Genomic DNA, 24,866 nt, shown 5'->3' with positions numbered 1-24,866 from the left:
GTCATAGTCATCATCATATGGAATTGCATGTTTGCATTCTCTTCTTATCCTGTTTTATCATTCCTGACTTCATTTATTGCTAGCCCTTACCTTGGGGTACTCCCTGTTTCATTTGGTTACGTGTCTCTGACTGTTCCATTCTCTTGAGATTCCTTAGCCAATTAGAAGCTGGCCATTATAAATTAACATCTCTCCTGTTAGCAGTTGTGACTCAGCTGCTATGTGGTGCCGAGTATCCTCTTTGCACAAAAATACTTGAATCAATGCAATTCTACTTAATAAGAATTTTATAAATGGTATATAAAGATGAATTAATATATTTAATTACTGCCATGTTTAGATGCTGTGTATCAACATGATGTCAGGCTTGTTACCTCTGATCCTCATTGTATTCCTGGGAGCAGACAGTATCACTTCTGCTTTACAGAAGGGAAAACTGCAGAGAGTGACATGTTCAAGCCATGATGCCAATAAAAGGCATGTAGGAGCTGAGATTTGAAATCAGTTCTGAGACTCTAAGCCTTTTTTTCGTGTCATTTTGGTGGTTTATTTATTTATTTATTTATTTATTTTTAAACCTTTAGTTGTTTGGCCCTAGTCTGACAGGCCTTCCCTTAATTAATATTGTCTAGTTTTGTTTCTGCACCTAAAAATTTATCTTTCTGTCTGTCTCTATATCTGTGAGGCAGAGGGAGAGACATAGTCAAAAGAGTTTCCATCCACTGGTTTACTCCCCCAAATGCTTGCAGTGACTGGGGCCAGAAACCAGGGGCCAGAAAATAATACCAGTGTCCCATGTGGGTAGCAGGGACCCTCTTAACTCAAGCCATCACTGCCATCCTCCAAGATCTGCACTCTTAGGAAGCTAGAGCCTCGGGAGCCAGAGGCAGAACTCTGACAACACACTCTGTCATGGAATGCAGTCATTCCAACCTACATCTTTACCACTCGGCCCTCTATTTCTATATTTTTTATTCAGCCTAGGATATCATTCTCCATGCTTCTTTATCGACCCCATTTAAATGCATGCTTCATGATCCCACTCATTATTTACTTTCAGACCACCCAGCTGACAGTAAAGGATTCATCTTTAGAATTCTTTATTATATGAGCTACTCATTTGGGACTTACTGAGTTCTATCCACTCCATGAGGTTGCAGTAGGAATGGCATATAGTGCATATTAAAGCACTCTAATGTGCAAAGTATGATTTCTGTTTGGCATCACTCTGTATTGTACATGCTTAGTACCAGTAGAACAGAAAACTCAGGTTGACATGACAGGCTTCTTACCAGGAACTGGGTGGTGTCAGCAAATGTTTCCAGAGGTCACTTATTTTCATTTCTTTAATAGTTTCTCTGGCTTTCTAAAGCATAACTTTCCACCTTCTTTGATCATAAGTATTTACACTTCACAAATAAAACTGTGTATTGTAATTGTGAATTCATTGTCTGGTACCAACTTTAGAGTTTTAAGTTTTCTGTTCTTGGAAGCAGAAATCAGAGCAGAGCAGCTGGATTTTGATGAGTGGTAACACTGTAGAAAATCTTAGCATCTCTCTAATGAGAGAGAGAGGTATTATAATCTCAATGAATCCACACAGTAAAAACTCAGCTTTAGAAGAAAGCATTTTACTATATTAACTCAGTATTCTCTTTTTAATATGGGATCAAATGAAAGGATAAACAATTAAATTGATTACTTACCAAAAAAAAAAAGTAAAAGTCTAGATTTTGTTTCACGTGAGTATGTTTGCTTATAAGCTAAAAATTTAGAGCTAGGTGCTTATACACTTTAACAAAGTACGTGGCAATACCCAGTGGGTGGTTATCAATGAGTTAACATCAATGTGGATGAAAATATTAAATTATGTCCTGTATTAGTCAGGTCTGAGGTAAGCATTACCTAGTGTCCTTGGTAATAACCTGGATATGAATTGAAAGTATGCGTATTACGCCGGCGCCGCGGCTCACTAGGCTAATCCTCCGCCTAGCGGCGCCGGCACACCGGGTTCTAGTCCCGGTCGGGGCGCCGGATTCTGTCCCGGTTGCCCCTCTTCCAGGCCAGCTCTCTGCTATGGCCCGGGAGTGCAGTGGAGGATGGCCCAGGTGCTTGGGCCCTGCACCCCATGGGAGACCAGGAAAAGCACCTGGCTCCGGGCTCCTGCCACCGAATCAGCGCGGTGCGCCGGCCGCGGCGGCCATCAGAGGGTGAACCAACGGCAAAGGAAGACCTTTCTCTCTGTCTCTCTCTCACTGTCCACTCTGCCTGTCAAAAAAAAAAAAAAAAGTATGCGTATTACGTTACTAAGATGTGAGTAGTATTTGTATGACCATGATAAACTGGAGAGATTACATTTTTTAAAAGGGTAAAATTCAGAAGGGAAATGCATAAAATAATACAATAAAAAATTAAAACTTGATAGAGATCATAAAAGGAAGGACTGGATAGACCAAATACATAATGGGGATACTAATAACTGTAACAGGAAGATAGATTAAAGTGAAGCACCTCTCTCTCTTCGTCAACCCAGAGTGAGTATTCTGTTCTTCAGTGATTTGTTCTTGGAGTTTTAGGTTCTCTACATGCTTTAATTCCCATTCCCTTCTTCCCACATAGCCTAACTTTTCCAGATTATCATAAATTTGTTAAATCATGTGTCAGCTTCTCTAGAAAGCCTTTCCTAATATCTCCCCCTCACAGCAACTTCTGGGTCCTTGCGCTTCAGTGCTTTCATGGTATCCTGGGTAGATCTCCTTTCTAGCAGTTGCTCCCCAGTATATTTTTAAAATTATTTATTTATTATTTGAAAGGCAGAGAGAAAAAAAACAGATACAGCCCAACTGACAAAGGTATTCCATTCACTAGTTCACTCCCCAAATGCCCGAAACAGCTGGGGCTGGACTGATTCAAATCAGGAGCCATGAACTCGAGCCTGGTCTCCCACACGGGTGACAGGGACCTAAGTCCTTGAGCCTGCTCTTGCTGCCTCTCAGGATGTGCATTAGCAGGAAGCTGGAACCAGAAGCAGAGTAGCTGGGACCTGAACCAGGCATTCTGATACGGGATGCAGGTGTCGTAAGCAGCATTTGAACCGCTGTACCTGTATTTTAACTTCCTTCAATAGGCTTTGACCCTAGTCTTTTGTCTCCATAAAGTAGTCAGTGTGTTGTTCCTTATTACGGTTGTTGGATAAAAGAAGGGAGGGAGGGAGGGACTCAGGAAGGGAGAAAGAGAAAAAAGGAAGGAGTATTTTCAGTGGGACTTTGAGTGCACATTAGAGGCTCTGGGACAGCCATTGACTGAGTCAGCTCAGAGCTCATCTCTATTCCATATTACACAGTACTCAGTTTAGGAACACTGTATTGCCCTTTGAGGGACTCACCAATCTAGAAATGATAAAGTCTTTGGTCATGTGTCCACAGATTGCTTCAGTTTAACCTGTCCTTGGTGAAAGATGGAGGATCCCTGCTCCTTAGCTTGGTCTTTAAGCCCCTTGAGGTGCTATCTATGTCCCAAAAGTAGAAAAGAACCCCAGGAGCACCCAAAGGACCTGTGATATATTCGTGATGTATTCATTCATCAAAATTTCAAGGAATAATAACTTATTATTTATATATAAGTAACATTCTGAAGCCTGCCCCTCACATAAATAGAAGGAAGTGAACTGTGGTGTTCACCTGAAACCATAAAATATTTATATGTGGTATTTTTTGCCTGCTTTCTTCCTATCTCTGTCATATTCTTGTTTTTTGAGAAAAGCCAACATAAAGGGCTTTTATTACAATAATAAAACTTGAAACTCATATTTGGTACCAAGGGGAAGGAACAAGTTCTCTCACCAAATCACTGTATAAGATGACAAAAGAGTGAGAAGGGGCTCAGGGAGGAATAGCCAGGAAAATTTGAGATCAGCAGAGAGAGCCAAGCATCAAAGAAGAGGTGACACTGAAGCTATAGTGGCCAGCATCGTTTTCTTAAGAGGATTTTCTTGGATTTGTCGTGATTGCTGGGCCTTTGTTGCATGTGAAGTCTACAAACAGCACCTTTAATTTTAAACTGTTGATTAAAGTTCTAAAGATTTAGGAAGTGTTGGACTTTGGATAATTATGATATTACTTAAGTCCTGACTATCCTTGGTAAAAACCACAGAATGGAAGAAAAAATAAATAAACTAAGTCACCAGAAGGTTTCAGTGATGTCTGCTAGTGTCCAACATTACAATGAAGTAGCCTAGAGTTTAAGGAGATGCTAGGATGCGGCTGGTGGAGACAGAAGCACTGCTCTCCCAACTTGAGTTTTGGAGTATGGCTTTTAATTTAATTTAGGAACATCTCTGAAGTTTGCTGTGGCTTTGCAGTGCAGCAGCAAGAATGTTTAATGTATAACAGGTAAATTTTTCATCCAGATAAAGATTCCTGCAAGCCCCGCCCCACCCTTACCAGTTCCTGTTCTAAAGTCCATCTATCACATGTTGTTGATACTTGACTGTGTACTCCCTTGGAAAGCTAGATTCCAAAAGCCTGAAACTGAATCTTCACCTCCAAATGAAAACAAAATCAACTGAATGACTTGAGGCTTTTGGCATATTGTTGAGGTAGCCACACACTTACACGGAGGAAGGGAAGAAGAAATGGAGGTGTCAGAAGCAAAGCTGAGTGACAGAACACGTTCAGTTAAAGTAGATGTTTGTGGAAAAAGTATAGTGGAATGGCAAGAAAAGCTCAATATGGATTCTTATTCACATGTCTGGAGGCCCTGAACCTCCATCCCCCACCCCCAGGGCAGATCTGTGAACAGGCAGCTAAGGAAGGTAACCATTTGTGTCATTCCATCTACGACAAGGACAAGAGTTGCATGTGGTGCTATGATGCCTGGGTGCACAGTGGCACTAGGGGTCTATGGAAGGGGTCAGATTGGCTGTGACCCACACTCACTTGGGTAAACCCTTCTTTCCAGCCTTGGATCACCGCCTGCATTCCCAGGCTAAATATAAAGGGCTTGTTTCTGTCATAGGAGGAATAAGTCTTTGCATGTTCAAGCATCCCAGTGTAGTATACCACACAGGTCGGCCATGCTTTGGGAAGGCGGGTAGGTCTCCTGCACTCCCACACTGGTGATTGACACAGGCAAGTGGCACAGCAGATAAGATGGACTGAGAGTGGACTTGGCTCTCTCTTGTTTTCCCCCTTGTGTGAGTCTTTTCTCTTCTCTTCTCTTCTCTTCTCTTCTCTTCTCTTCTCTTCTCTTCTCTTCTCTTCTCTTCTCTTCTCTTCTCGACAGGCAGAGTGGACAGTGAGAGAGAGAGACAGAGAGAAAGGTCTTCCTTTGCCATTGGTTCACCCTCCAATGGCCGCTGTAGCCGGCTCACCGCTCTGATCCGATGGCAGGAGCCAGGTACTTATCCTGGTCTCCCATGGGGTGCAGGGCCCAAGCACTTGGGCCATCCTCCACTGCACTCCCTGGCCACAGCAGAGAGCTGGCCTGGAAGAGGGGCAACTGGGACAGAATCCGGCGCCCTGACCGGGACTAGAACCCAGTGTGCTGGCGCCGCAAGGTGGAGGATTAGCCTAGTGAGCTGTGGCACCGGCTTTATCTTTTCTTATGCATTCCCCTTCTCCCTTCTGTTTGTCTTCTTGGGTTCCCCACTTCCATCTGTCTTCTGCTTTTGTAATTTCTTTTTTTGTTTCTTCCTGTGACCACACAGAATTTAAATATATGTTAAAGATTTTGTCGTACATATAAAGTTTCTATTTCCTGTTCTTAAGTTAAAAACAGGTTGTGGATTGTTTTATATTTTTGTCTTTGTAGCCCTCTATTGCTTTTGGTCACCTCTGATTCAGCAGCCTTTCTCAATGTTGCCTTTCTGAATTAGAGCCATTCAAGACCATTTGAGTATCTTTAGATCTGGCCTATTCCAGTTATCCTTGACCTCAAGAATTCATTCTGACTTGAAGCATTGGCTGTGACCAACCCAACATCTGAAAAAAATCAAGTTACTTTGTCTTTCACAGTGCTTAGGAATTTGAGGGGAACTTAGATGCCATTTTGTATTTATTTATAAGATTTATTTATTTATTTGGAAGTCAGAGTTGCACAGAGAGGAAGAGAGAGACAGAAATCTTCCATCCACTGGTTCACTCCCCAAATGGCCACAGGGGTGAGGAATGGGCCAGGCTAAAGCCAAGAGTCAGGACTTTCTTCTAGGTCCCCCATGTGGGTGCAGGGGCCCAAGGACTTGGGCCATCTTCTGCTTTCCCAGGGGCATTAGCAGGGGGCTAGATCTGAAGTAGAGCAGCCAGGACTTGAACTGGAACCTGTATGGGATGCCAGAATCATAGACAGCAGGTTTACCTTCTGCACCATAGCGCAAAACCCATGGCATTTAATATTAAAGATGAGAAAGCTCTGATCTAGAGTGGTCATGTAATTGTTCAAAGCCCTGAAACTAGTAAATGACAGAGTCATTGTGTGAATGTATTAGAGATGTAATATTAGTCAGTTTGGAGGCCTGAGAAGATTAGTGCATGGGTGCATACTCAGTGGGCCCTGTACTAACATAAATTGTGGCTTGATCTCTCTGAATGAAACCAGTCACAAATGGATTGTTTCTTCTATAGCAATGAAGACATTTAGTAGGAGCTAGAATTTGTGGGAGACACTACTTTACAGATTGTTTGCCAGTATGCAGTTTGAAACACTTCATGTGATTTTGTCATTTTAAGCCCAAAGAATATTCCTTTCTTTTCTGAGGTGGTTGACAATGTACTGTAAGATACCAGAGTACTTCTTTAGAAATAAAAGAATATGTCTGAGTTACAGACTTGCATAAAACTTCACTGTATTGTAGATTCATCCTTAGATGTGGTGCTTTTGATTTAATGTTTGGTATTGTCTTTTCCCTCTGTGTTCATTTTTAGTTTCTAAGTAGTTATTCTTATTGAGAAAAATCATTCTTTTGTTCCTTTCACATTGTTGCATCTTTGTACCAGCAGAACTCACTGTGCCTCACTGATGAGAATGGAAGGAAATAGTGTTAATCACATTGCAGAGTGTGCAGCGCTGGCATTACTCTTCTTTGTTTTACAGAGATGAGCGAAATCAGTCCATCATCGTAAGTGGAGAGTCTGGGGCAGGAAAAACAGTCTCAGCTAAGTATGCCATGCGATACTTTGCAACTGTGAGTGGCTCTGCCAGTGAGGCCAATGTTGAAGAGAAGGTCCTAGCCTCCAACCCCATCATGGAGGTAAGAAAGCAGCATGCCCAGCCTTCTTACTGCATTCTCTTGTTAACAAACATAGTTAAAACAAACAAACAAACAAACAAACAAACTGGATGATGCAGCACATGTCAGAAAGTCTGCAGTCTCTCAGGCACTAAGATTGGGGAAATGCTTTTTTATGTGTTAGGAAAAATGAAAATTCAGTAAAATAGATATTTTGAGTAAAGCCCTACCAGAGGAGAATCAGTTAGTCATAACTCTGCATTCTTCACCTACCAACTGAATTGTTGCAGGCAGTAGTACTTCATTTTCTGGAGTTTCTGTCTCCTAGTTAGTAGCCTTATATCCATTGTTCCTGGTATCGTGAGTGCTTGTTGCTTATTTCCCATCAGTCTTGAGCTAATATTTATGCTCCTTCCAAAACATAGATTCACTGTGCCCAAGCATGAACAAGCTTCATATTCCTTTGCCCACATTTCATTTTCTGTGCTTAGTCCAACTCGTTTATTGTAAATTTAAGATTTCTCTGGATGTGAACTATAAACTGAACCTATGGTCTTTAGAAACATTTTTACTTCTGTTTCTGCCAAGCACATCACACAACTGTAGGCTAGCAGAAAAAATTCAAGAACTTTTTAAGTTCCTGAGAGGGCAAAAACTTCATTGGTGTACTTTCAAAAGTTGAATACATATACAAAGTAGAAATGCCTATGCCAAAAAAATGGAAGCAGTTGTGTGAAAATCTGAAGATGGGAAGATTTGTAACTAGAGGACTATTTGTCTAATAATATGACTTTACAAATGTGATAGTTTTATAGGAAATCCCATTAAATAGAGAAAGTATGTTTAATTAGATGTCGAGAAATCAGGGCATGAAAAAACAAATTTTTGTTAAAAATGCAGATGAGTATTTTTTATTCCTGTCTTTTTTTCCCTTGTCAAGCCTTATTTGTCACCCAAAACACAGATGGAGTTAAAACTGGCCTGGTGCACCTGTGATACAAGTGGTTTTTGCAATAATCTATCCGGAGGTAATTGTGCCTGCTTTGCAGTGCTGTGTGTGACACTTCAAAACAGAGTGCTGTGACCCCTTGTCTACAGGGCTGCCCTTAACAGCAAGACGGCGATTCTTGGGATAAAAAGACAAGATAGAGAACTTGAGAGACTTTCTGGGTTGAGCATGCTATAGAAAGAAAACTAGAAACATTTCCTGAAATGGCATGGATAGGAAGGAACAGATGATTGTGGTGAAAGACAGTAGTGAAGATTTTTAAGCAAATTATTAAGATTTTAAAATAAATTACAGATATAGTAGTGCATATCCCTGTTGTTAATTATTGAAGCAGTTTTTGGTTTGGGGTCAGAAAAGAACAGGACTTTGTCTCCTACAATTGTTTGTACTGTTTTTGTTATAACATTGTTTTCTTGATATTTACCAGCAGTTCAGGCTATTCTACTCCCTAATATTAGAATATCCCAAAGGCCTAATTACAGTGGCATTAGGGAATCTCATTTCATCCTGGTCTGGACCATATAAAGGATTTGAAGTTGTTTTGAGGATAACTTAGGTCAGGAATGAATCTTCTAGAATATGTCAAAAGTCAAGTGAACTGTTTTATGACCTCTTTGAAAAAACAGTTTCATTGTTTTTTTCTTTTTAAAATTTTTATTTATTTAATTTGTTCAAACACGGAGAGATCCTAAGTAGCATCTTAATCACTATGCCAAATGCAGATTTGAACTGTGTTAGTAGGACTGATATTAAAAATTCGGAATGGCCACAGATAATTCATTACTACTTTTTATGGTGCAGTTATGAGGAATTTACTCTACTTGCTAGGATAAACAGAAAAAGATAAAGGGAGCAATTGTGCCTAGGTTCTTCTTTTCGTATTATCATATAATCCACGTATAGGAATTTGAATTAAGAAAAATTTGCTGAAGAGTTTGAAAACTGATTTTCAACAACTATAAAAGAGGACATCTCAATTTGAAAGACCGAAGTGGAATATGGGCCAAACAAGGATGACAAAAAATATAGTTCCTAGAAGAAAACAGAGGTAGAATATTGAGTATGTAGCTTAGAAAACTGGTAGCTTTAAACCTCCCTCAAGAGCATCTGCATATCAGAGCCTTTTGCTGGAGCATCTGAGTCTCCAGCAATCTGCTGAAACTCTCATTGGGTGATGAGCATCCAACCCAGTTAATGAGAGAATCTGGCCATTAGGGGAATTTGCATATTATCTTTTAGAGAGGGAGCTTCTTCCCCTCAACATAGGCTCCTTTTGCAAAATATGAATGATGTATGAAAAGTTATTATTTTCACTCTATTTTCATCAAGTTTTCTTTTTCTCCTGGAAATTTTCATCATGAGATGGGGACAGAGAAGGTTCTTAGGGCATAGTGGATTGTAGTATTTTCTTTTTATCTTCAATAACCACAGTTGAAGATTTTCAACGCTATTTAGTAAAGAAGAGTAACCCATGCAGCATTTCATTGAAATCAGTAGTAAGATCAAGATCACAAAACTTCCTTCCTTTCCAGTTTCTTACTGTTTGATGAAAATAGCATTTGGGAGTCTGTTGTGAATTTAGCACTTGTAAAGCAAAAGTGACAATTAGGGAGAAGAGTCAAAAGAGAAAATTTTCTTTCTATATCATTTTCATGGTTTAGAATAATGATTTTTATTAAGATTTATTTATTTGAAAGGCAGAGTTACATAGAAAGGGGAGGGAAGGAGGGAGGGAGGGAGAGAAGGAGGGAGGGAAGGAGGGAGAGAGAGAGAGAAAGAAAGAGAAAGAGAGAAAGAGAGAGGTCTACCATCCACTGGTTCACTCCTCACGTGGCCACAACGGCCAGGGCTGGGCCAGGCTGAAGCCAGGAGCCAGGAGCCAGGAGCTTCATCCAGGTCTCTCATGTAATAGGAGCCTATGTACTAGGGCCATTTTCCTCTGCTTTCCCAGGCATATTATCAGAGAGCTGGATGGGAATCCAGCAGTCAGTACTTGAACTGGCACTCACATGGGAAGACAGTGTCACAAGCAGTGCTTAACCTGATGCACCACAATGCCGGCCCCAGAATACTGTGATTTGTTTAAATGTATTAATTATGACCTGCATGTTGTAACGCAGCATTTAAACAACCACTTGGTTTACCTGCATCCCATATTGGAGTGCAGGTTTGAGTTCCAGCTACTCAGCTTCTGATCCAGTTTCCAGCTAATGCACACTCTGGGAAGCAGCAAATGATGGCTCAAGTACTTGGGTCCTAGCTATCCACATAGAAGACATGGGTGGACTTCTGGGATCCTGCTTCAGCCTGATCCAGCTCTGGCTGTTGTGGGTATTTGGGGAACGAAGCAGCTCATGGAAGGTCTCTATCTGTCTCTATCTTTCTGTATTTTAATAAAATGAAAATAAATAAATTTTTAAAATGTATTATGTATTTGAGACCAAGAGAGAGAAAACACAAACTAGCTTGTATCTGCTGGTTCACTCCCCAGATGCCTACCATGGCCCTCACGGGGGCAAAGATGGGAACTAGAAATCCATCTGGCTCTCTAATGTGGATGTCGGGAATCCAATTACTTGAGACATTCCTGCTGCCCTCCAAGGGTCTTCATTAGCAGGAAACTGGAGTCAGGAGCGGGAGCTAAGGATTGAACCCAGGCACTTGCTTCTTGTGGGATGCAGGTGATTTAACAGCTGGGACAAATGCCTGCCCCTGATTTTTTTTTTTTTTTTTCTTCTAACGGACCCTAGAGCTCAGCCATCCTAGTCAATTTGTGATTGGGGTCACATCACTAATGCTTCTCAGAGACATGAATGATGGCAAGTTGCTAGTAGGGCCTCTTCTGATGCCGGGGTCTAGAGACTTCTGTTTCATTTGTTTCTGTTTTATTTGTTCTGTGTTTAAATACATTTTACCCAATGATGGAAAGACCTGCTTTAACCCTAGCCTGCTCACTGCCTTTTCTTGCAGGTTTAGTGTTGTTTGGCAAGTTGGCCACTCTGATTTCCAGTTTGAATAGCTGAGGGAGAGATGACATCTGGAAGGTGGGATGAGTGGGAAGGAGAAAGAGCTGTGGATCACCCCTTCCTCAGCTCGCTTGGTTACTGGCAGGAAAGTGCTTAGAACAGTGGCTAGCATGCAGTGAATATTCCTGTTGCTGCTACTTCTACTACATATTCTTTTGCTCTTAGACAAACTATATTGTATTGGGAGATAATTCCACATTTATAACTAATCTTTTCTAAAAGTCATAAAAATAGTGGGAATGTATGGAGACTTTTTGTTGTGCTTTTTGTAATATCAAGAAGGATAATGCCCAAACCAACGTCTGCATAGTTAAATCATTTCAGGCTATGTTAGATCTCTATAATTTTGCTGGGAAGACAGCTTCCAATAATTCTTATTTTTCTTGAAAATAATTTAAAAATCTTTATCTAAAATATAGCAGTGTGTTCATTGCCAAAACAAAATAAAATGATATCTGCCATCTGTTTTATAACACGAAAAAGACATTGTCTTTCATTAATCAAAGAATCTAGCATGTTGACTTTTGCATTACTACTGCTTTTGTTACTTAGATTTGTGTTGTTTTTTACCACTCCAGACAATTTTCACATCTTTCTCTCTGCTGCGGTTTCTATGTACTAACTCCAACACGGGCCTTGCTCTAGTGAAAGATTCTTATCTTACATGAAATTACTTTATTAATCTTTAATACATGTGTTGTGTGCTCTATTAACTACCCTTTGTTTTTGCTTTTCCTTAAAAGAAAAATTTATAGACGTATGTTACCTGAATCATAAGGAAGACATATGCCACTTTAATTTTTAAGGTTATATAAAAACCTCAGCAGAAAGTTATATTCTCTGAATCCTGCAGCAGATGTTTTGCAAGGTGGATATGACTATCAAAATTCAAAGCCAAATTTTACTTCCTCTGGTTTCAGAAAATGGCATTTAAATAGAGTGGGTAATACTAATATGTGTTAATAAGCAATTCCACTAGACACTTGTTGCCACAAGATCAGGTGATAAAATCATCTGGCTCAAGAGATCCTGAATGCTAGAGTGACATTTCAGGAAAATATTAATATATGTTAACCATCTTACTTACATAAAACACTAAATTTTTCAAGAAATCAAACCTTTGATGTTAACCTAACAAGTCTGGTGTCCAGCCATTCTCTTTGTTGACATAAATGAGTATATTCAGGTACCCCAAATGGTGTATGAAAATCTCCTGTCTGCTGGACTCTGGTTTGCTGTTGCTGAAAATCATTTTTAGGAGACAAGCAAGACAAATTAGAACTATGGGAATATATCTGCGTAGTAGTACAGTGGGCAAAGCAAACACTTGTGCCTGTAGGGGCTAAGCTGGTTCTGTTCTTAAAAAAATCTGTTCTGAGGGGTTGTGTGCTGCTTTGCCCTCTCTCTTTCTGAACAAACTCTATAAACACCATGTCGTGAATTGCACTTCTAAAAGCTTGTTTTCTCCCTTGCTTCTTAGTCAATTGGAAATGCTAAAACAACCAGGAATGATAATAGCAGCCGTTTTGGGAAGTATATTGAGATTGGCTTTGACAAGAGGTATCGAATCATTGGTGCCAATATGAGAACTTACCTTCTAGAGAAGTCCAGAGTGGTATTCCAGGTAAGCCGGGCATGTACACATGTATACTTGCGGTAGCTTGCCATATAATTGCAGAGTTGCTGATTTGCATTTTGTTTCCATTTACTCTTGAGTATATTAGCACAATATTACTACTAACAACAGTTGGATTGAGCATGTAAAATAGTACCATTCAGAAGCACAGGACTGCCTCATATACTAACAGTTTTTTGGACTAGACACTGATTTAATTGAATAATTTTGACATTTTCCTACAGATGCTTATTGAAACAATTAGTTAAGAAGAGATATTATTAGTGTAGTCTTGTCTCTCATGTTTTCCAAGTGATAGAAAAGGCATTCATCTATGCTTTCAGTGAGTTATGGTTTGAGCCCGGTTCAAGAAAAAATAATTATCCTTGTCCTCTTTTCTTCTTCTTTCTCTTCTCTTAGAATATGGTATTGTTTAAGCCGGCGCCGTGGCTCAATAGGCTAATCCTCCACCTTGCGGCGCCGGCACACCGGGTTCTAGTCCTGGTTGGGGCGCCAGATTCTGTCCCAGTTGCCCCTCTTCCAGGCCAGCTCTCTGCTATGGCCAGGGAGTGCAGTGGAGGATGGCCCAGGTGCTTGGGCCCTGCACCCCATGGGAGACCAGGAAAAGCACCTGGCTCCTGGCTCCTGCCATCGGATCAGCGCGGTGCGCCGGCTGCAGCGGCGGCCATTGGAGGGTGAACCAACGGCAAAGGAAGACCTTTCTCTCTCTGTCTCTCTCTCTTACTGTCCACTCTGCCTGTCAAAAAAAAAAAAAAAAAAAAAAAAAAAGAATATGGTATTGTTTAGGTGAAGTAGTGAGGGTTAAAAAAGTCTTCACAATCTGGTTGCAAATTACTATCAAAAACTACACTCAGCTGATGCATCTGTGCAGCCATGGTCTCACAAATACTCTTAGTTCTTTTTCATAAAAATACCATACACTTACTGCACTAGTTGGGATATCTTTACACATTGTTGGGATATCTTTACACATTAACAAGTATACAAAGGGATTTATTATTTATCATTGGAAAACTCCCAGTGTGGGGCTCCTGGTGACACACAGCATGCCTCATGCTGTAAGATCTGGGGTTTCAGTAGCCTCTTAACCAGATGCCCACTGCACTGTGGTTCAAATACCCCTAGCAGTGCCATTAAGTGGGGTTCACAATATCCATTGCCCAAGTCTTTGTTTATGGTTTTGAAAGTGTCTTGAACATACTAAGTGTTGTGGGTTTGTGCAGACTGCCACTACCTTGGCATTAACTTTGGTGTTTTCCCCACCTCAAATATAATACTGGATTTATATAATGAGGCAATAGTCACTTCCACCCTTGTTTTAGTATCTAGGTACACATAGAGCAGTGTTATACTTCTATAGGTTTTTCTCTAAAGTATATAGCTTAGTAGCCAGAAAAAAGAATGAGATGTGGTTAGATATAAGAGAAGATTGAATCCGAATAGTAGAGATTTGATTGCTTAGAGTAAAGATGAGTAGAGGGGTTGGCATTGTGTAGTGGGTAAAACTGACACCTGTGATGCCAGCATCCCACATGAGTCCCAGCTGCTCCACTTCTGCTCCAGCTTCCTGCTTATGTACCTGGAAAAGCAGCAGAAGATGGCCCAAGTACTTGGGCCCCTGCACCCACGTGCAAGACCAGGAAGAAGCTCCTGGCTCCTGCATTTGGCCTAATCCAGCTTTGGCCATTGAAGCCATCTGGGTTGTAAAGCAGCAAATGCAAGATTTTCTCTCTCTCTCTCTCTCTGCAACTCTTGAGTTTCAATTAAATGAATGAATGAATGAATGAATGAATGAATGAAGCAGATAGGAAAAACTGTCCTTAGTTTGTCAGCCAAAGGCTATTAATGCTTAATACAATATGGTAAAACCTAATCTTTATTGTCTTGTCCAGAGATACTGAAGCAATTCTAGCTGTTCCTTAGTCCCCAGGGCTATAGACTATTATTGACGTTTGGTATGTCAAAATGAATCACCCAGTCAGAAAAAACAAACTTGATATTGTCCTTCATGTGTAAGAATGACCCCAGGACCTGTGCTGAGGCATAATAGGCTAAGCCTCCGCCTGCTGTGCTGGCATCCCATATAGGTGTCAGGTAGTGTCCCAGCTGCTCCTCTTCCAATCCAGCTTCCTGCTAATGTCCTGGGAGGGCAGTGGAAGATGGCCAAAGTCCTTGGTCCCCTGCACCTTTGTGGGAGGCCCAGAAGAAGCTCCTAGCTTCTGGCTTCAGATTGGTCCAGCGCTCATATTTGTGGCTATTTGGGGAGTGAACCAGTGGATGGAAGAGTTCTCTCTCTCTGTTTTCTGCCTCTCTCTGTAACTCTGTATTGCAAATAAATAATTTTATAAAAAATATTACTAATATTTTTCAGTGAATGTAACCAATACATACATATTTACACATATGCACACAGACTACAGTCATGAAGTTTAATTATCATAAATAATCATGAAGAACTTTGGGAAAGGACAATTTATTTCACCAAGTTAGATACTTAAATATTAAAATTTTATTTTATGATAGAATTTTCTGAGTTTTAAATTAAAATGCTATAATTGAAAACTCTTCTTATTTCAAAGGCAGAAGAGGAGAGAAACTATCATATCTTCTATCAACTTTGTGCCTCAGCAAATATACCTGAATTTAAAATGCTGCGATTAGGTATGAATTTGGGGTTAGATTTATTGTGCTAGTGTTGTTTTCTTTTAATTTCTGAGTTCCTAAACGCTGTGCAAAAGAAGTTTATCTCATACTGAAACACTTTTGGATGAAATGATACAAATCTCGCAGCTGGCTACAAAATAGCCATGAGGTAGGGAAGGAGTGAATGACTGTATAAATGGAACACATTTGGCCTTGAGGTGATACTCAAGGATGCGTGGTGGTACATAGAGTTGCATTATGCTAGTCTCTACTCTCGTGTGTACTGAACTTTGCCTTGATTAAAAGAAAAAAATAATCATAATGGAGTTTATTTCATAGAGACCAATAGGGTTTCTAATGAGGGAGTACAATGTCTGAGGAAATTGTCCTAACATGTAGATTAGAATTGATCCTTTAGAAAGGACCTATTCGTTGCAACAGTTAAAATAAGTAAACTGTAAGCATTTCACTTCATTATTTAAGTTTGCATTTTATAGTAAAATATAATTGAAAGCTTAGACAGCCAAACTCTAGACCCTGTACATTTACCTGCGCTATTACTGGTTCTAAGAGTGGACATGATAGAAGTCAGTGGTTTTTCTTAGGCTGTAAAACTTTTATTTTCCTTTATTGTAGGAAACGCAAATAACTTTCATTATACCAATCAAGGAGGCAGCCCTGTGATAGAAGGAGTGGATGATGCAAAGGAGATGGCACACACAAGGCAGGCCTGCACGTTGCTGGGTAATGAAATGTTATTCTTCAGCTCTTACAAGCAGTGCTTTTTTGACTCAGGCACCCTTTCTTTGGAATGCTAGTTGGTTTGTGTTAAATGTGGGGTATTGCCGGGGGATTTAACCTTTCTTATACAACATGTTTAGATAGTAAATGGGCATAGCAATTCTTTTCAGGGCCATTGAATTGTTCTAAAATTAGATCACAGTGATGGTTGCATAACTTGGCAAATTTACTAAAAATTATTGAATTACATACTTAAAATGGGTTAATTTTATTGTACCCAATTACCCCTGAATAAAGCTGTTTTAAAAACAAATTATAGGCATCTGAAGAGGTAGAGTTAGCTGTAATTCTTTCCTTAAATGTTTACAGAAATCTGGAATCTAAAGCTAAATGAAATGTGTTCTTGTACAAGCTCATAAATGGCAGGAGGAAGTTTGTTGTTGTTCTTAGTTTTGGGGTCTTCTGTGGCTAGGAAATGTGGCTAAGATGACATGGTGGCCAAACATTCTATTTTATGTACTTCTGTTTTTAAAGTTTTATTTATTTATTTATTTCTATATTTGAAAGACAGAGTTCCAGAGAGAGGTAGAGACAGAGAGAGGTCTTCCATCCACTGGTTCACTCCCCAGATGGCTGCAATGGCCAGAGCTGTGCTGATCTGAAGCCAGGAGCCAGGAGCTTTTTCCGGGTCTCCCACGTGGGTGCAGGGGCCCAAGGACTTGGGCCATCCATCTTCTGCTGCTTTCCCAGGCCATGGCAGAGAGCTGGATCAAAAGTGGAGTAGCCAGGTCTCAAACCGGCATCTGCAGATGGCAGCTTTATCTGCTATGCCCCAGCCCCTAGGCCAACATTTTTTTTTTAATTTTTATTTATTTATTTATTTGAGAGAGAGAGTTACAGACTGAGGGAGAGACATAGAGAAAGGTCTCAGAGAGAATGGCCGCAAAAGCCAGAACTGGACTGATCTGAAGCCAGGAGCTTCTTCTGGGTCTCCCATGCAGGTTCAGGGGCCCAGGCACCATCTTCCACTACTTTTCCAGGCCATAGCAGAGAGCTGGATTGGAAGAGAAGCAGCCGGGACTAGAACTGGCACCCATATGGGATGCTGGTGCTGCAGGCGGAGGTTTAGCCCACTACCACAGTGCCGGCCCCCAGGCCAGCATTTTTGAAACAGCTCAGAAGTCACTGTCCTGTTTCTGGGATTTAAAAAATGTTGGGTCTACATGTGAATATATTAATCTTTGGAACTCTTTACAACTTCTAGAGAGTGGTTAATTATTATTTAAAAAAAAAAATCTCAGACCATAAATAAGTCTAAATACATACATTGTATTTGAGCAGTACTCTCAGATGAGTTAACTTAATTTGAAAGAATTGATAACCACAATTGTGGTCCACAAGTACTGTGGCACTTATTGGAAATGCAGAATTTCAGCCCTATGGAATCAGAATCTTCATTTTAACAAGATCTACTGGTGATTCCTATGCATTTTCAAGTTTGAAAAACACTCCTTCTAGGCCTAAGTCTCTTTGTAAACAGATTAATTAAGAATTTGCAAAAACCATATTATCAGAGATTAGGAAAACATTCATTTTTTAAAAAATTCATTATAAGGTCAACTCCTAATTACCCTGTGTATTATAATTAGAAATAATTCTTCTGCTACTCTGGAACATTATTGAAAAATGAAGCCAAACTGAATGAATGCCAACACTCTCCAGCTTTCTTAGCTCACTTTATTCCTCAGGTGCTGTCCTAAGGCTCTGTGTGGATGCCTGGAGTATAACACCAGCCTGAACACTTCTAATCATAGCATCTCTTTGACTTAACACTTGGTCTGTTGTTAGAAAAAGTAATTAAATAATCTGACTTTAAATAGCCTTATTGGACTACAATTTGCAATTGGAGTAGAGATAAATAGAGATATGATAGTGTTATAAATACTGAAGCTCAATGTTTGGCAATGATGATGATCAGATCTCTAGCACTTACCATGTGTCACATACTGTATTAAGTGTAGTATGTGCATTATCTCATGTAATTTTCACAATCACCATTTAGAGTGGTAACTGGTATTCCCATATCTCAAATGAGGAAGTGGAAGCATAGAAGGGTGAAGTTACTTGTCCAGGTGAGATGGCTGGTATATAGCAGAGCAGGCCTCAAGCCCAGGTCTGTCTGTGATACTAAAGTTCTTAATGTGTTATTGTCAACAAAGATGAAAATGTTTTTAGCCATGGCACATTAAAACATGTCCAACATCTTGCAATAATTCAAGATTTGACAATAGACTTAAAATTGTCTGCTATAATTGTTTAGTTGATATTCTGAAATTAATCACCTGTTCATTTACTCTGTTGTTACAGGCATTAGTGAGTCTTATCAAATGGGAATTTTCCGAATACTTGCTGGTATCCTTCACTTAGGCAATGTTGGATTTGCCTCTCGAGATTCAGACAGCTGCACAATACCTGTACGTTCAGAAAAAGCTTACTTTTTTCAAATTTTTATAGAAGCTATATATTTTAACATTATTAATATTATCAGAGAGATAATTACCAAAGAGATATTTTTCAAAGTAAGATCTTAAACTGACAACAAAGAAAATGGAGTCTAACATCTGGTGCACAGTGATTGTGTATGTTGGGGCTGCGGGAGCTGGGAAATTATCTATATAAAAATTAGGTTATTGAGTTTAGAAAGAAAGGCTCATTGGCCCATGGTACAGGTGCTAAGAATTGATAACTTTGTGTCTTCAGCTAAGAAAATGAATTATGCTTTAAAAGTTATTGATAAAACTTAACAGGGACTCTTGGAAAGAGAAACTAGATAGTTGGGAGGACTAAGAAACTGAATTAATGTGGTAGATGTATTTGTCATCTGTTAAAATTATGAATTTGTGTGTTATGAGACTTACAAGACAAATGATTGATTGATTGATTGATAGATAGATAGATAGATAGATAGATAGATAGATAGATAGATTTCCCATATGAGATGGCAGGTGCATAGCAGAGCCAGGCCTTAAGTCCAGGTCTGTCACACTCTATAACCCATGGTACTAAACTGCCTAATGTGTTAGCATCAAGAAAGGCACCCACACCTCCACACAAATAGACAAAATTAGTAGTTACGACATAAATAGCCCCACAAGATCAGACTCGTGGCAGTTAAAGCTATAAGGGGTGGTACCCCTGCTTAAATCCTTTGGGACTCCCTACTGTCGTCAGCAATCAACCAAACACCTTCCTGTACTTGTCCTCACGTGGAAAGGTCTCTGATTCCTATTTTTCACACTCAAGTCATTGACATGCCAAGCTACCTCTCCTCCTGCCTTTGTGTAGATTCTGCTAGGATAGACTACTTTTTTTCTGGCTAGCTCATATTCACTTCTGCCACACACATTTGGTAACATCTCTTCTTAGATACCCCTTCCTCTCCTTCTGCTTTCCAATATGGTAGTTCCAATCCCATTGTACTATAGGAATTTCCCTTTCTTATCTTTATTCCCTAGAATTTTGAGGTCTGAATAAATGGAGCTATACTATTCATTTTGGTATTATTTGTTCAGGAACACTAATATGGGATACAGACATCCCAAGCCACATCTTAACTGCTAGGCCAATGCCCATTCCTGTGTTAGTGTTATTAAAAAGACCTAATTTAGATGGTTTTTATTCAGCTCACTCTTACTTTTCTTTTTATCATCTGGCTCTATAACTCCTCGTACAAAAACAGATTCCTTACTCTTACAAGAAAAAGATCTATCTATTCCCTACCTTTCTGGATATAGTAGTTTTTTACTACCTTACATGTGTGAAATCTAATGTAATATCATTTATAATAAAAATGACTTTATGATTTGAGGAGAAACTATGCCATAAATGACTTATCAGTCAAAGGCCCAAGCACTAGGTGAGTTGGGAGTTTGCTTCGCAGAAACCTTGAGCATCTTGATTTCCCTTATGGACCATTCGTCATCTTCCTCAGACATAGATCCTCATTTTAGATTCATGATTCCCACATTCCAACCCTAGCCTGTTTTCCTTGTGGCACTCTTTTAAAAGGCAGAATGATGATTCTGGTTTAAACCTGAATTCTTTTGTAAAAACATCTTTGGTTTATTTATTTTCATTTTTTGGGAAAGACAGAGACAGACACCTAGAGAGCTCTCCCATCTACTGGTTCACTCCCAAAATGCATGCAGCAGATAGGGCTGATCCAGGCTGAAGCCAGGGGCCCAGAACTCTGTTCAGGTCTCCCACGTGGATAACAGGGACGCCAGTACTTGAGCCTTTACTACTGCTTCCCAGGGTGTGCATTGAAAGCAGACCTGGGAGTCCTGCCAATATGAGACACAGTGGTGACTTCACAACTGTGCCAAATGTCTGCCCCAACCCTGAATTCTTGTGTGGAATATTATTAGCATTTTCTTTTCAACAGCTTTGTTGAAATTTAGATTTAAATTGTTTTTAGTATATAATTAAATGTTTTAATATATTCACATATGTAAGCATATCCATAGTTCAACTTAAAATGTTTTTATTACTTCATAAAGAAATCCTGTACCCTCACCTATTGATCTCTATGCCCCAGCCCTAACCAAAAATGATTCTATTTCCTGCCTCCATACATTCACCTGTTCTAGACATGCCATACAAATTCAGTCAAATATTATGTGGTCTTTTGTGACTGGCTTCTTTCAAAATCCATCGATGGTATAGCATAAATAAGTACTTCATTCTTTTTATGGCTAAATACTAATAGACTAGTGTGTGTGTACGTGTGTGTACATATACAAGGGTACTTCAAAAAGTTCAGAGGTAGAAGGAATTAAAAGATTAATTTACTTTGATATAAAAATTTATTTTAAAGATTTATTTATTTATTTGAAAGTCAGAGTTACAGAGAGAGAGGAGGAGACACACAGAGAGAGAGAGAGAGAGAGAGAGGTCTTCCATCTGATGGTTCACTCCCCAATTGGCGACAATGGCCAGAGCTGCGCTGACCCAAAGCCAGGAGCCAGAAGCTTCTTCTGGGTCTCCCATGTGGGTGCAGGGACCCAAGCACGTGGGCCATCTTCTACTGCTTTCCCAGGCCATAGCAGAGAGCTGGATTGGAAGTGGAGCAGCTAGGTCTCAAACCGGCGTCCATATGGGATTAATTAAAAAAATTGATGTTGAACACATACTCAGGCAAGGCCCACAGAAGTTATCTTAGGGCATGCAGGGATATGTAAGTCATTCAAGAGATTCAGGTCCAAGAAGTGACACAAAGAAGTAACATGTTATTTGTTTCTTTTTTTTTTTAACTTTTATTTAGTAGATATAAATTTCCAAAGTACAGTTTATGGATTACAATGGCTTTTTCCTCCCCATAACTTCCCTCCCACCTGCAACCATCCCATCTCCCACTCCCTCTCCCATCCCGTTCACATCAAGATTCAGTTTCGATTATCTTTATTACAGAAGATCAATTTAGTATATATTAAGTAAAGATTTCATCAGTTTTCCCCCACACAGAACACAAAGTGCCAAATACTGTTTGAGCACTAGTCATATCATTAATTCATATTGAACTACACATTAAGGACAGAGATCCTACATGGGTAGTAAGTGCGCAGTGACTCCTGTTGTTGACTTAACAAATTGACACTCTTATTTAAGGCGTCAGCAATCTCCCCAGGCTCTAGTCATGAGTTGCCAAGGCCATGGAAGCCTCCTGAGCTTGCTGACTTTGATCTTATTTCGACAAGGCCATAGTCAAAGGGGAAGTTCTCTCCTCCCTTCAGAGAAAGGTACCTCCTTCTTTGATGACCCGTTCTTTCCACTGGGATCTCACTCATACAGATCTTTCATTTAGTTTTTTTTTTTTTTTTCCTGAGTGTCTTGGCTTTCCATGCCTGAAATACTCTCATGGGCTTTTCAGTCAGATCTGAATGCCTTAAGGGCTGATTCTGAGGCGAGTGCTGTTTAGGACAACTACCATTCTATGAGTCTGCTGTGTATCCCGCTTCCCATGTTGGATCACTCTCTCCCTTTTTTATTCTATCAATTGGTATTAGCAGACACTAGTCTTGTGTATGTGATCCCTTTGACTCTTAGACCTATCATTATGGTCTATTGTGACCTGAAATTGATCACTTGGACTAGTGAGGTGGCATTGGTACATGCAACCTTGATGAGATTATATTGGAATCCCCGGCACATTTCTAACTCCACCCTTGGGGTAAGTCAGCTTGAGCATGTCCCAAATTGTACATCCCCTCCCTCTCTTATTCCCACTCTTATATTTAACAGAGATCACTTTTCAGTTAACTTTAAACACCTAAGAATAATTGTATGTTAATTACATAGCTCAACCAATGGTATTAAGTAGAACAAACAAAAATACTGCAAGGGATATAGTATTAAATTGTACATTAACAGTGATGATAAGGGCTGATCAAGTCATTGTTTCTCATAGTGTCCATTTCACTTCATCAGGTTTCCTTTTTGATGCTCGGTTAGTTGTCACCTATCAGGGAGAACATATGATATTTGTCCCTCTGGGACTGGCTTATTTCACTCAGATGTTATTTGTTTCAAATCCTTCAGTGGCCTCTTGTGGCATGGCTCTGGAGAAAGACCAGTGGTGGTATAGCCTCTGTCTGTGTCAAGGCCTTCATCTGACACATTTTCTTCCTCGCTCAGCCTCAGTTCCTCCTGTTGATGGTTTCCTTCTCATCACAGAAGGTTGTTCACCAGGACTTGCCATGATCTGGAAAACCCTTTCTTCTCTTTTTTACGCAGTTAACACCTTCCATTCCTTCAGATCTCAATTCCATTTCTTAAGGCAGCTGTCTTCTACCTCCCTAGGTAAAGCACATTCCCTTCACATGAACTTAACAGAGTATCCTTCTTTGTGATATTTTACATTTTGGGAGCAATCATTTAGTTAGTATTCACCTCCCATGGTGATTGTAAACTCTGGGATGGCAGCAACCACATGTGTTGTTTCCTGGCACAAAATAGGCACTCAGTGAATATTTGTAACTAGCTGACTGATTTTCTGATAGAATGAATGTGTCCTAAGAGAGGTAAATTTCTCTATGAAGAATCAAAGGAAACAGGAATTTTTTAAATGAGCTATAGAATACATTGCAAAATGCCATCTGTTTGCTGGTTTGATGGATAATTCTCATGATTATTATTGATCAGCTTTGGATGATCTTACTGTTTGTTACAACAAAGAAATTTCTAACTTTTATTTGTAGCCTGTCTTATTTTTCAGTATGTATTTATTTGAAAGACAAGTTTATATAGAAGGAGAGACACACATCTACTGGTTCACTCCCCAACGTGGCCACAACAGCTGGGACTGTGCCAGGCCCAAGCCAGGAACCAGGAGCTTCTTCCAGTTCTCTCACATGGGTGATAGAGGCCAAAGTATTTTGGCCATCTTCAGCTGACTTACCCATTGTATTAGCAGGGAGTTGGATTGAAAGTGGAGAGGGGCTGGCACTGTGGCATAGCAGGTAAAGCCACCACCTGCAGTGCCAGCATCCCATATGGGCGCCGGTTCAGATTCTGGCTGCTCTATTTCTGATCCAGCTCTCTGGGCCTTGGGCCCCTGCACCTCTATTGAAAGACCTGGAGGAAGTTCCTGGCTCCTGACTTCAGATTGGCACAGCTCCAGCCATTGCAGCCAGCGGGGGAGTAAACCAGCAAATGGAAGACACCTCCCCCCCTCCCCCCGCCTCTTCTCTCTGTATGTAACTCTGAATTTCAAATAAATAAATAAATCTTTAAAGATAAAAAAATTGTGATCCTTTAAAAAAAAGAGAAAGTGGAGCAGATGAATCTTGAACTGGCACTCATATGGGATGTCAGCATTGCAGGTGACTATTTAACCCACTGTGTCACCACACCAGCTCCTATTTGTAACTTCTTCGATAATATTTTTCAGGAAATTCTTATTGATTTGATCTTATCATAGGAAATAAACCATTCTGTTTTGGCAGCCCAAGCATGAGCCTCTCAGCATCTTCTGTGACCTCATGGGCGTGGACTATGAAGAGATGTGTCACTGGCTCTGCCATCGGAAGCTGGCCACTGCCACAGAGACATACATCAAACCCATCTCCAAGCTTCAGGCCACAAATGCCCGTGATGCTCTGGCCAAGCACATCTATGCCAAGCTCTTTAACTGGATTGTGGATCATGTCAATCAGGCTCTCCATTCTGCTGTCAAACAGCACTCTTTTATTGGCGTGCTAGACATTTACGGGTAAGTGTATTTGGCTTACTGTTATGCCAGAGTGCATTTCTTCCTACAGATTATCTGTTAACTCAGTGGGCTTTTGGTTTTTGTCTCCTACTAGTAATAAGAAGGAAAACCCCGACTGTGACAATTCAAGAGTACATTGATGATGGTGATATAATTACATATTACTTGAAACTTAGCAACAACAATAGCTCAAATCCTGAGCTAATTTACTAAGCTAGTGGGTGGAGTTAATTGATTTTTTGACTCATGTAGTAAATTATCACTGAATTTCTGAAAATCTGTTTCCATTTGCTAGTTTGCCTTTTCTAAGTCTCTTT

The 24,866-nt window shown here is 40.0% G+C and overlaps 1 protein-coding gene across 8 annotated transcripts in view; it reads left to right on the top strand.

The window, feature by feature from the left end:
* The window catches only part of MYO5A (myosin VA), a 213,266-nt gene that overhangs the window by 81,515 nt on the left and 106,885 nt on the right, over window positions 1-24,866 (top strand). For 7 of the 8 annotated variants that reach the window (XM_008268991.5, XM_051822368.3, XM_008268989.5 and 4 more), the window contains exons 5-10: window positions 7,090-7,246; window positions 12,741-12,884; window positions 15,476-15,557; window positions 16,176-16,283; window positions 18,648-18,754; window positions 24,284-24,549. In XM_008268991.5, coding sequence (XP_008267213.4) covers window positions 7,090-7,246; window positions 12,741-12,884; window positions 15,476-15,557; window positions 16,176-16,283; window positions 18,648-18,754; window positions 24,284-24,549 — 864 coding nt within the window. Of the gene's footprint in view, window positions 1-7,089; window positions 7,247-8,184; window positions 8,254-12,740; window positions 12,885-15,475; window positions 15,558-16,175; window positions 16,284-18,647; window positions 18,755-24,283; window positions 24,550-24,866 lie in introns of those variants that run through there. The other variant, XM_089310351.1, reaches the window with a different exon arrangement.

Source organism: Oryctolagus cuniculus, chromosome 12, assembly GCF_051225735.1.
Source record: "Oryctolagus cuniculus isolate XC-2025 breed Fujian yellow rabbit chromosome 12, ASM5122573v1, whole genome shotgun sequence".
Lineage (NCBI taxonomy): Eukaryota > Metazoa > Chordata > Mammalia > Lagomorpha > Leporidae > Oryctolagus > Oryctolagus cuniculus.
This window is presented reverse-complemented; position numbering and strand designations above follow the sequence as displayed.